Consider the following 12,335-nt stretch of genomic DNA (forward strand, 5'->3'; position numbering starts at 1 on the left):
CAGAGCATGCTTAATTAATTATAGTGACAGCGATTTAACGAACTGAAAGTGTTAACAGCGTGCATATGACAGGTGGAAGTACGTTGAAATTGTTCGAAGCTTTACATTTAGCCAGAGCACTGCCTTGATACTGAAAAGTCACGTAGGGCCAGAAGATGAACAGCTTCCGTTCACAATAACGTACAGTGCAAACCGACACTGTACTCTATGTCAATAAACCAAATGATATTTGACAATACTAATAGCTTTTTTTAAATTATATAAAAAAAAGTTCAGCACTATTACCTACTATAGAACTACAAAGATTTTTATTTAGCATTGTACAAGAATAAAAATAGTATGCTCTTAAATTTCGGAAGTTCTAAAGGTTTGTTGTATTATGAATGGGCTAGATCGCTTAGGAAGGAACAACACTTAGTCAATATTATGATAGTTTAATTTCATATAGAAAATCGGCACACTGTCCCGAGGTGCTTGTTCATTGCTTTACATCAACAAATGATTCATAATGAATTTCATCCAGCAACGTAATAAGGCCGGTGACTTGTTATGTGCAAACATATCTAAAACGAACTATCCGCTCGTAATTGTTAATCTAGAAAAGAAACAAACAATTTTGTCGTGGTACACATAGTCAGTTTATTCTCATTACTTTTATTTGTCATTACCTGTAATCGTAATATTATACATCGCAGTGTCACCCATTACTTGGCCTGCAGATCAAGTTATACAAATCGATCTCGTCGTGTGTGTTTTTTGCTTATTCACAAGTTCATGACCTCGGCTGGGCAGCAGCTTGCGCTTTGTGCGGCGTTAACATTCGAACACCTCAAAACAAACTCGAGGAGACGAAAAAGGAGAAAGAAAAGGAAAAATGTATCTTGGAACGGTTGAGTCGATTGGATGTTCCGCTGGCGTCGTAAAATGTCGCCTTTCACAAATGCTGCTCCGTTAGCTTCATCACAATTATCATTACTAATATGATTTGTATCTCATCATCATTATTATCGCATAAATATATATATAGAGGGAGAAAGTCATTTGAAAAACAAAGTCGACTTAACTAAATTTAGCAAAACAATGGCTAAATAATAAAATAAAAAGTAATAATAACAATTCCTGCTGATAGTCATCTTGCCCGCATAATTACTAAATATGTAACCTGTCTGTGATTAATGCAAGGCAATAAGTATACAATATGCGTGGATAGTTATGATAATACCCTTCAATAAAAAGGTTTATGTGAAAAAATGAAAACAATTCCAAGCCATCGACAGCGATACGCTTTGGAATCCCATTGCGCCGCGCATGGAAACGAAGCGTGTACCTGACTGTATATATATATTTTTCCAAAAAAACGGGTATCCGAAAATCACGTATATTCGTATCACTTCTAAAATACAATGGTTTATACTAATAACAATAATAATAATAATAGTACGTATACAAATCAGTCCATAAACATCACTATTTTTGTAATGAACAAAATGCAATAATAATGATGGCTGTCGAAAAGAAATCCAAGCAACTGCCCATTCGAGTCAATGTAGAAGTTGTCCACTATCTTGTGGAAACGGATAAACTCGTCCCGCTTGTCTCGGTCGCAACTGTTCAAGTTTTTATTTTTCTTTCTTTGCTTATTTGTTTTGTTGGTGCTATTCCCGCAATCATTTTAATGTTGTTATATATTGTTGTCAGTATCATTCGTATCTTCACCACAAATACCTTCTTTCACCTGAATGAACGTGGCTCTACGAAGGATAGTTCTTTCACAACTGGCAGCCAGCCTTCCAGGGATAAAACACTGCAGCGCTGCCAACGCGTCCATCCTCCTTTCGGCTGTTATTGGACACAGGCAGTGGGTGACGTTCGTGTCAGTTCGTCAGGGACTGGTTACATCCGGAGATATATCATGTCATATATCAAATATCGCATGCACCGTACAATTTCACTAGTTCTGGTTACAAGATTTTCTCTTCCCTGATTCCTCTTCTGTGTACTAATAATGCCGTTGACACAAACCAATATGATATAAGTCCTTCGCATTTAAACATTATGGCAAAGTAAAGACTCATTGCCGCAAACATTAGACCCTTGCATCGTGTATTACCACCCTACAGGCGGTTCCTTCTTAAGTGCACCGTTTATCTACTTCACTTTCTTCTGTTGATTATATTGAAATTTTCTGCTCGCCTGTCCTTTTGCGTGAGCACTAGGTTGGTCTTCTGCCGCAGCTTCACCAGTCCCCATCCGACACAATCGGCTCTCATTGACATGTGCCATGTATTATCAGTGAGTCTGTGTATACGTATCTATAGCCAGTTATAAATGTGCTGAGAACATTTTTCTGCCGTATCAATCATTTTGTTTGTTTGCTTCATTCCCGGGTCAGCGCATACGCGCACTAATTTTCAAGCGATTATCATCTAATAGATATTTTTATCCGGCTAGTTCGCTTTTTCCGTTAGTGTTCTTTCTCCTTGTTGCTACCAACCTCCCTTCTCATCAATATATCAATGTAAATTGTCACGAGTGACAGTTTGTCATGTGCGTTTTAGCCGCACATACGCACACCAACCACTATATATTCCACCGAAATCGACGTGCGCGACGAAGCACGTTCCACCCGTCTCGCACTGCCTATCTATGTATATATATATAATCCGAAATACCTCCTTTTCTAAGCGTTACCCCCCAGAATCCGTTGAAATTCGTCAGCGACAACCAACCAAATGTCTTGTTGGATGCCGCTCTTGGCTTAATCAAACCACTTCGAGGTATCGAGGAACGGCCGGTATCATGGTTCACCAATTAATTGAAGACATTTACTCCCTCTAGCCCCGCTCCGTCTGTTACCAGAAGGACGACGACGACGACAACAACAACAACGACCCGATCTGCAATATGAAAACCACGGGCGCTTCTTTTCGTTGCAATACGCCATGCACAACTCGTGTCCATCTGGCCGCCGTGTTCGCTGATGCCAGTCTTTTACAACGATGTCCCGCACTAATTCTTCTCAACGTTGCTGGTTAGTTTTTTCTTGGCGATGATATTACGTAAGTGCTGTTTGCCATTCCTCGATTCCCGTTGAGTCAATCGTCCATTAACGGTCCGTCCAACTGACACTTGAGTGGTAGCGTTGGTCTCGTTTGAGAAAGGAGACTCAATCGTCGCCTTCACCTTCACCCTCGCTGGCTTCCTCCTCCTCGACAACGACGACGGCTTCATCATCGGCCTCACTCTCGTCCTCTTCGCCGTCCGATTCCTCTTCGAGGCCATTCTCCACCTCGATGTCGGGCACGAGGAAGTACTGCAGCGGGTTAGGCCACATATCGTCCTTAATTACCTCGGCAATATCATCGGCTGAGGCGTCCGCGTGGTCCGTGAACCAGGTGAAAAAGGTTCGGGGCTGATCGTAACGCCTCTTGCGTTGGCCGCTAGCGCCATTGTTCTTAGATGCCTCCTTGTGTTTAGCTGTTAGGTCCATATTCGGCTTCCACTTAATAAGGGTTGAGTTCGATGACGGATCGCCTATATTGCGAACAAAAAGTAATGACAAAAACGACAGGATTTTTAACTAGGTCGATATTATCGTGGAAAATCAAAAACATATGCTTGAGATTCAATATGTGCTTTTGCTGAAATGAATGAAAGGCGTTTTTACCGGTTGAATCAGACATCATAATAAGCCATGAAAAACAAATGGAGCTCACCTGATGTTGCAAGGTGGAATTCCTTGACGAGGACATCATTCTCAAAGTACGGATTTTCCTCAAAGTGGAACTTGATCCTGTATCCTGATTTAATATCTTCGAACTCCTCAACCTCAAGCTTGCGGAGATGTTTCAGGCATTCCTCTTCTTCTTCATCAAGGATTGCTGAAATCTGCGGGTGATTCACGAACTAAAAAGCAGGGAACACCATAAAATTTTAATTAAATATCTTGTATGCTCTCGTAGATTAAAAAATGGCAAAGTGTATTTTGATACTATAAGTTCTTCCCTGAATTGAATTATGAGAAATAATACATTAAACTTTGTGACCTTCCCACATCGAGACATACATGAACCAGGTTGAAGTCAACTCACGTCCTTCACAATCGAAAATACTACTGGATACTACGAAAACTGATAGACGTCTTGAAGTTGTAACGTGAAGACATATAATAACTAGGAGCTTAAAGAGCGCTTTAGACTTAAGTTTGTAATACACAATGACAAATACGAGCACCCCAGATACACTAAAGTGTTTTACTTGCAGCAAGATACCTGGTTGTAAATGTTTTATGTTTTATGCTAACCATAGTGAGCTTATAGTTTTAAAAGATCTTACAGTTTGTTATTAAAAGCCAAGTAAGGTTGTACACGGCGGAAACCGAGCGAAGAGAGGTGTGTCAATTAGACGAAAACAATAAGATGAACGGATCCATGAAATTGTATAAGCAACTTGCATATCTAATTATTGGCAGCTTCATTCTCATTAAATTCATTACACGTCGATTGGCAGTGTACACAAACAAAATAAACACTAGGCCTATCCCCGGCGCTACCTCTTCTTCGAATTCTCAATTTTAACTTTCAAACTTGTACTAATAGCATAGAGGCGTGAAGTGTTCGTTTTTCTTGGTACTTCACTATTCAAGAAACAACTGCAGTTGCCTGAATGGTTCAAGCGGCTTGAGGCTTTAAAACAGTAGCCAGCCAGTAATTAATTCCAGATAGTTAGATTGCGTTACCGTCAACAACTTTTGAAACCAAATCTAAAATTAGTCTCGCTGGATCTAATGGCTGCGATACATCCTAGAAAAAAAAATGTAAAAAAAACGAGACAAAAACGGACAGAGTGCGGCTACAACGAGAATTTAGCAGACGACGACCGAAATGTTAAAGGGTGGTTTCTGTCTTCGTCTTCGCTGAAATCGCTTTCGTGGGCACAGTTTGATTGTATTCTACGCATCCCTCTCTATAAACAAGGCACTTCTCAGTCTCCACAAGCATTGCTGCTTTCGGTTAGATTCTACTTTGATTTATTCTGTTTTTGTCGTCGCTGTTCCCGGTGTCCGATTCAAACGACTCAGACAGATGAGGACGGCTCCGACAGTCAGTAAGTGGCCAGCAATTCGGCACCTGTACCGAACAGCCACACGGCACCGACAGCACAACGTCATAAAAAGAACAACTCGAGGGAAAGAGGGACGTTGAACGCGGCGAATAGTGCAGCCTGTTCCGGAGCGCCCACCTGAGAGGTGCCGGTTGTCGTATTGGCACTCGTCTTCAGTTTGCCCATTCACAAATGGTAGCTTGAGGGGAAAGGTTCCCAGTCTAGTTTAAGTGAGAACCTTTCTGCAAGGGTTCACGTTGACCAAAACGGTCACGGGGAGAGGCAGGTATGATTCTCATCTTGACAAAAAACCAAAAACAGCGACAATAGTTATATGAATAATAGTAATAGAACAAAGTAAAAACAGCCCCAATTTACCAGTAAGTGATAACCACCTTTAGAGTATATGCGCATGGTATTAAAAACAAACGTAACTTATTCTTACGCAACCGATAATATAAATGTTATTGTTTAAGCAAGGATAAATAATTATAGTACCTTTAGTTTAGAAATGTACCGACATTATTCGATTCTTTTGGATGCTCGTAGACAGTGAAATCATAGTAAGCAAGGTGAAAACCCGGTGGAGTCCCACTGAGTATTACAATCTGTTGGTTAAGATGGTATCATTGTTTTTCACAAACGTCAAGATTTGGAGAAAATGAAAACTATCAGATTTTATATGAAAAGACAATTATTCTAACCACTAGGAAGCACATTTTTCGTTAATATGCTTTTATGTTGTTTGCGCCATTGAATGATTATGTTGCCGATATCTCAGCCGACGCCTCATTTGCCCAAGACGCACTGCTAAAATTATATCCGCATCGGTCTTGCATGCACTTTACATGTAAGAATAGTAAACTGTACTTTTTTTCAATGCATCCGTATGTCTATCAACAATGTATATGCGCATAAGTTCGGCTACCCCAGACAATAATAGTAACCACTGTTGCCAACAAGTTCATATAATCTGAAATTTTTTCTGCGCCAGGCAATACTCGGAAGCATTTACTTTTCGAACCACACCAATACTGCTACAAAAATTACTTTTCATTTGTGTTCGATATCTGCCTTCCACTTTTTCACCCGATAGCTTGATCATAATATATCATCAAAGAGGACCACACAGCAGCGATTGTCATAGGTCGCCACATCAGCGTTACCTGTGTAAAGACAACCCCCAAGAACTCATAGCAAAGCCTAGCGGTAACACCGACCACCGGCCGCTCGTTGCCTGCTTCTTTTCTATGGCAAGCGCGGCGGCCTGCTGGACCGGACCGTATTACTTCAAAGCTTCTATCTAGTGGCAGGCTACACGATGCCGCTCAGCGCTGTCGGTTCAGCTAATATCACTGTTAGGGGTCTCTATAAGCAGCAAAGAGGCTAGAGCATTGGCAATAATCGACAATAGCGACCCTGCTGTATGAGACGAACCGGACCAGCCACATGAGAATATATATATATACAGCAAACCGAACAGTGCAAGCCAGCACACACAGAGAGCGGCAAACACCACGTCGAGCCATGGCGCAAGCATGCACAACTCGTTCAATTTGCTAGGCCTACTACAACAGACGACTACGGCAGCAGGCCGCTCGCTCACTGGGTACCGGCCGATAGCAGCAGAAACAGCGACAGCAGAGTGTCGCGCCGCACTACCACGACGATAGCCATAGCGCCAATGGGCTAAGCGGTGCGGACCGCTTGTTGCCGTGTCCTAGCTAACCTATGCAGTAAAGTCCAGATATACAGCGCTGTCTATGAGTATTACAGGGGAGCAAGCAAAGCCGGCAACGCAACGATATTACCGCTGAGCTGAGCCAACCTGGCCATGCGTTTACTATGTTATGGCTACCGTACCTAAGACTGGCTTGTTACCTGCTGCTTGCCTAATCAAACGCATAAAGCAGGCTATTGACTGTGGCAGCAATAGCGACTATGAGGGTGCCACAACCGTCATTCATTTGTTTCGTATCGCACACAACACTTACCGTAGTTTCCCAGAAGTTCGGGATCTTGGCGATGAGCTCGTTGCGCTTGTCGAAGTACGGCTTACGCTCTTGATTATACTTCTGTTCGACCTTGAGTATCTCCTCAGACGCTTTCTCGTTCAAGGCGTCAATCTCGTTCTGGCAGGCGTCGATATCCTCGAGCGCCTTCTGCGTCTCCGCATCATAGTCGCGATCATCGCCACCCTCAACCTTTGCCTTCTTCGGGCTGGACGCGGACATTTTCACTTTGCTAATTGGGGGGGAAGGGTGGGTTTACCACTTGATTTACTTACAGCTAGTAGTTTATACGAATCGAGGCGCGAGCCTGTCGTCGTCGTCGATCTCGGTCTTAATGTAAACTGTCGTCGCGCTTACACGCTTTCAGCGGCTACAGCAGTAGTAACAATAAGTCTTCGGCTTTGCCTGCCTTAAGCTCTAGCTCCGTACACAACAGCACTTTCGAAAGGCGTCGACAAGCGGTAGCAGCAATCGTTGACTCTCGCGCAACTGCTACTGTTGTGCAAACTAGCTAAAACCCTACAGGCGAGTTTAGCGACTCAATGACGATTAGCAGTTTCACTCGTAAATATAGCACTCGAACACCGCGGCGAGACTACACGAGATATGCGAGACTTTCTGTCTGACTCCCACGAGCACACAGCGATTGGAGCACCGTGGAGAAAGAAGCTCCCAGCAGTCACCACTAGGCACCGGCAAGCACAGGCGCCCGTACCGGCAAACACGCTTTGTTGTTTGGCTAGCCCGCCAATCTGGCGTGAAGCCATTTGGCGCACTATTCAAGAACAACTTGCGTGCAGATCGGCCCGCAGAATCCTACTTCGACTGGACTAGTTAAAACAATTACTGCGGTTCTAGCAGTAATCGGCGAATGCTTCTTCGGACGTAATTAGGATAGTTGCGTTTCGCAAATTGCGAATTCGAATTTGGCGCCGCCGTTCTGACAGCTACTAGCCCGTTTAGTTGGGGGCTAGATACCGAAGGAAAACATAGTCGCGGGGAGTTTCGTAGCCTTTGCAGAAATTTTCTTACAAAAAAAATTCGTTTGTCCCTTTTGAACTGCCAATTGTAGCTTGTAAGTGGCTAATAAGTATGCGCTATTGTTGGATATTGTTATCGTTTAATAAAATTCGAAACCAGATAAGCGAAGCAGCGTGTGTCGGTACTAGCGTGTTAGCTGTCCGAAGTGCGGACGAGGATAATTTCCTATCCAGATGATCAATGTTTTCGTGCAAAATGACGGTAAATAGCATTGTGCATCTCTAAACGTAAGGGTTAGCAATCATCCCGCAGTAGCAAATGCAAACAAACCTTTCTGACGTACGAAAATTTATTCGAATTTAAATACGATTCATTTTAACGAAACTTGACTGAAATCTTTTGGCAGTAGGTAGTGAGAAAGGCTACGTAATTAGACTGTTTGTATAGGATCTGGAATTACAAGGGTCTGTTGTTTTCACCCATACGCCTCAAACGTGGAACTCCATTTGTATGAATGATTTCCGAGGTTTTTTATCATAACTTCGTATTAACACACCAATATTTTTGCTCTCCTACGGGATTCCATTCAAATAAATCGTGACTAGCTAAGTATATTCAGCTGGTTACAACAGAATGTTTATTCTATTTTTCTCTTTATTGCCAGTAGTGTTTTTAAGATACAACACAGCAATAGAGTAACATATGTATACCCCAATTACGCACTATACCAGGAAATTAAACAAATAACCGAAAGCGCAGACGATATTCACGCAAACACACACAGGCACAACTGACAAAAATAGACAATTCCTGCATCATTTCGTCTCATCTTCATAGTTCTTTTCTATAAACTACTATAACTCCATATAGGACACGCATCTAGAACGGCGTTAAAATACACTAAAAAAAAACTGCGCTTTCGACAGAAGTGACCGTAAGGACATTCAATCTAGAAGATTATGAATCTTATAATTTAATTTCCAGAATGTATCCGAAAGTTCCCTTCATTAAATAGGGGTTTGAAGAGGAGAAACTAAAGAACAGTCAATCGCAGACTTATAGCAAATGATGAGCTTCAAGGTAGTGAATATATTGAAACGGTATCAAGTTCAGAATGATGCTCAGTAGCATTCTACATTACACATGAATATTTATCTAGATCTATATGCCTTACTTGACAAACATACAAGCAATATTTGTCAGAAGTGTATTATACAAATGTATTGCAAGTGTGATTGGTGAATGCCTCAGGTACTTAAATATGATTTTATGTAGGCAGAACAGAACCAAAAAAAAAGAGTAATTAAACTCAGCACGGATAAAGATTTCCTTATTATTAGAATAGACAATTTGGTATATTTATTGACGCCACTTAACGAGTTAACTGATGTGCTCATCATTATAACCACCAATGCTCAATCGAATAAATAACGCTCGTTATTCTACGTTTTTCTTTCATGACAAGGCGTGCAGACAAGAAAGAGTTAACGATTGCTCCACCAAGATGCTGACCCTTGAAACGGTCCACAAATCGCATCTAGAGCAACTTAATGTTTTTGATGCTGATGTGACAGCAAAGTTTTGTAAGCTGGCTCTAGAAACCCTTCAAGTCCATGGCGATCTCGCGAGGAATGATGAACTCTACGGCAAAGCCGCATCAAGATTAAATGTAAGCTCAACCTATTCATAATTATAAGGATATCTCATACATTATATGCTAGGTATATTTACTCGATTATCATTGGTTTTCCAGTCAGATGCAGCGGTTGTTCGACAATGTGTCGAAGCGTTAACAGCCCTATTTAAAATCGCTGCTCGGAGAGGTTTGGCACGGTTACAAGAGACCCTTGTCCTGACCAATTTGTCACAAAGTCTTGTGGACATTATCGCTGAAAGCTATTCAGAGGTGAGACCGATTTCTAATAGTTCTTTTCAGCACAATATTGTTCTTTTTTGGTCACAACGACAAAATATGATTGATTATGATAAATTTTATAATAAATTATTGCCCATATCCTAATAAGCAACTTCCGTTTAATGGGATTTCTCTCTCTTGCGCGTTAAATTAAATGTGCTAAATAATAGAATAAGAAATTAGCGCAACTTTTTAACAGCTTCTATGAAGGTACTTTGTGTGCACTCAAACTCGGATAATACCCTTATGCAGATGCAGTATCCGCATTCTCCACATGAGTTTTCTACATGAGGGAGATTTTTGTGTACTACTGCTTCTATTTACTATATATATCATTACTTGTTAAAATTAACTAGCTCTCACTGACTACATTTGTTCTTTGTGTCGAACATTCGCAACAGGTGCACGAAGCGTTAAATCAGCACCTTCGACTCATTCATCCTGTTCCGATCTCCTACTGTGGACTCGAATGGCGTTTGGGAGCAGTGGTAGCCTCACGAGCAGTACGAGCAACCATGAAACCGAGATTAGTCTTGCAGTTTAGCCTCATGGACTGCAACGGCCAGAATAATAAGGTCTTTTCACTGAATGATAGGTTTTTCTTATAAATAGCTGTGAGTGTTAGTTAGAAAGGTGCATAGGTTAGACAACTTTGTGGTGTCAAGCTTTGTCACCTTTAATTTCATTATGAAATTCAATCAAATATTTTAAAATTTATATGGCAAACTCTTTGAAATTACAGGTTTTTAGTCATAGATTGTACTCCTTAAGTAGCTGTTAGCAGACGTTGGTTACTACCTTTCTAACCTTTCTAGTTATCTCTTATTTTTTTTTGAATAACCTTGCTAATGAGGTTCCTTCCGACATAAGAAATATTGTTTCCTTTTCAAACTTAATAAAAGGACAAGACTTAGTTTCAGACATTTGTAGCGCGTCAAAGATGTTAGTAATGCCGGTGACTCAAAAACTCACTTGGGAGGCAACATGTGTGTTAAGGATTAGAATCCTTCTGTTTACGATTATTATTCCATGTTTAATTAAAGCAAACGAGAGGCATACTTTAATTTCCACAGGTGAACGTGGAATGCAGTGTCGATAATCTTCGGAAAATGCGCGATGTCTTGGAAGAGGCGCTACAAATAGCAAGAACGCGCAAAATTCGAAAACTTGCCCATATGCTGATCTAGATGTCGCAATTTGTCTTCAGTAGCCAGATGTTCAACCCTTCAATAAACGCTGAAGGGGCAATTGGGGGGCACAAATCAATGCTTATATCTCTGAAACCGCCATGGCCTCTATTGTCTAGGTTACCGAAACGACTAGCCATTGCCATGTATTAAAAACACACAGAAGTAATGCGTTGCATATCCTCTAGTCATAAAATATTATTCATTTGTACAAATAAATGAAAACATCAGGTTACATACAATTGCTATGTGTCCCTCATTATGCGCAAGTAAGGCGAAAAACTTTACAAGATACCGCCGTTTCAAATATTGATTCTAAATTAATTTAGACTAAGTAGTAGTAACACACATTCTATTCCCTTGCATGTGGAGGTCGTTTAAATCTTACGCGAGAATAATCTATTTTTTCTAATATGTGACAAGTATCCAACTAGATTATGCAATATATACCAATTTGGAAAAGTTGAAAATACTTCTGGCTTACTCGTATACAGGGCGAGTCAAAAGTTACCGAACAGTTTGAAAAAGCTTCATGACAATTACAAAGTCTTCATTACACATGTGTTGAAGTAACGAGAGTGGATAAAAATGAGCGAATTTGACTATGCAAGAGATTCGTGACGAGAACATTTTTATATTATTTCTATATTCAAATATTACCATTTATAATGCTATAGTGTTTATAGATGTTATTTTAAATTCAGTAGCTATAAACATGACTGCCCTGATCATTCAAATGGTTTTATTGATTAATATCGGAATATTCTTTAATATGTTTTTACAACACGCTATTATAGGAATGAAGAAATCATATTGAAGTGCAGACTTAAATCCGTTTCCAGTGATTTTTGCTTTTTCCTGCTGCGTTAACAGACGTGTGATGAACACTCTATAGCTGTGACAAGTGTTCTCTCAAACAGAAGCGTGTTTCTTTATGCTCGGCTAATATCTGTAGTTGAATAAATGTCAAGGGTCAAATACGATTGACTTGGAAAATGTGCGAAAAAATACTATCGTATGTTACCATTTCACGAATTGCTAATCGCCAGCCAAGGCTATAAATGTGACTGGAAGCTAAAGCTCGTCTCTGTACTTCTAGTAATATTTAGACTTTTCAAACTATATAATAATATTTCT

At 40.6% G+C, this 12,335-nt stretch overlaps 2 protein-coding genes across 7 annotated transcripts; one reads left to right on the plus strand and one right to left on the minus strand.

The window, feature by feature from the left end:
• Positions 1-614: 614 nt before the first annotated feature.
• On the minus strand, positions 615-7,838 carry Set (NAP domain-containing protein SET). Its single transcript, XM_022797217.2, has 3 exons — positions 7,098-7,838; positions 3,717-3,906; positions 615-3,534 (listed from the first exon to the last, which is right to left on the minus strand). Exons 1-3 carry the CDS (start codon positions 7,335-7,337, stop codon positions 3,167-3,169), a joined length of 798 nt encoding a protein of 265 aa, XP_022652952.1. The 5' UTR covers positions 7,338-7,838; the 3' UTR covers positions 615-3,166.
• Positions 7,839-8,061: 223 nt separating this feature from the next.
• Positions 8,062-11,440, plus strand: LOC111246878 (COMM domain-containing protein 2). Of its 6 annotated transcripts, none has more exons than XM_022797223.2 (5): positions 8,062-8,190; positions 9,562-9,765; positions 9,850-10,002; positions 10,413-10,586; positions 11,085-11,440. In XM_022797223.2, exons 2-5 carry the CDS (start codon positions 9,601-9,603, stop codon positions 11,196-11,198), a joined length of 606 nt encoding a protein of 201 aa, XP_022652958.1. In that variant the 5' UTR covers positions 8,062-8,190; positions 9,562-9,600; the 3' UTR covers positions 11,199-11,440. The 6 variants fall into 6 exon arrangements, with proteins under 6 accessions (XP_022652958.1, XP_022652957.1, XP_086838914.1 ...); XM_022797222.2 differs by having other exon boundaries at positions 8,082-8,383; XM_086982788.1 differs by having other exon boundaries at positions 8,082-8,383; positions 9,570-9,765.
• Positions 11,441-12,335: the final 895 nt, after the last annotated feature.

The sequence above is a fragment of the Varroa destructor genome, unplaced genomic scaffold, assembly GCF_002443255.2.
Source record: "Varroa destructor unplaced genomic scaffold, Vdes_3.0 BEIS01000003.1, whole genome shotgun sequence".
Taxonomy (NCBI): Eukaryota; Metazoa; Arthropoda; class Arachnida; order Mesostigmata; family Varroidae; genus Varroa; species Varroa destructor.

Excerpts from the sequence above, each read along its gene's own strand:
- LOC111246878 (XM_022797218.2), top strand. The coding sequence starts at position 8,337 with ATGTTTTCGTGCAAAATGACG. Across the intron at positions 9,766-9,849 it reads AAGCCGCATCAAGATTAAAT|TCAGATGCAGCGGTTGTTCG; the intron begins GTAAGCTCAACC and ends TTGGTTTTCCAG. Across the intron at positions 10,587-11,084 it reads GCAACGGCCAGAATAATAAG|GTGAACGTGGAATGCAGTGT; the intron begins GTCTTTTCACTG and ends TAATTTCCACAG.
- Set (XM_022797217.2), bottom strand. The coding sequence starts at position 7,337 with ATGTCCGCGTCCAGCCCGAAGAAGGCAAAGGTTGAGGGTGGCGATGAT. Across the intron at positions 3,907-7,097 it reads CGAACTTCTGGGAAACTACG|TTCGTGAATCACCCGCAGAT; the intron begins GTAAGTGTTGTG and ends CCTGCTTTTTAG. Across the intron at positions 3,535-3,716 it reads ATTCCACCTTGCAACATCAG|GCGATCCGTCATCGAACTCA; the intron begins GTGAGCTCCATT and ends TTCGCAATATAG.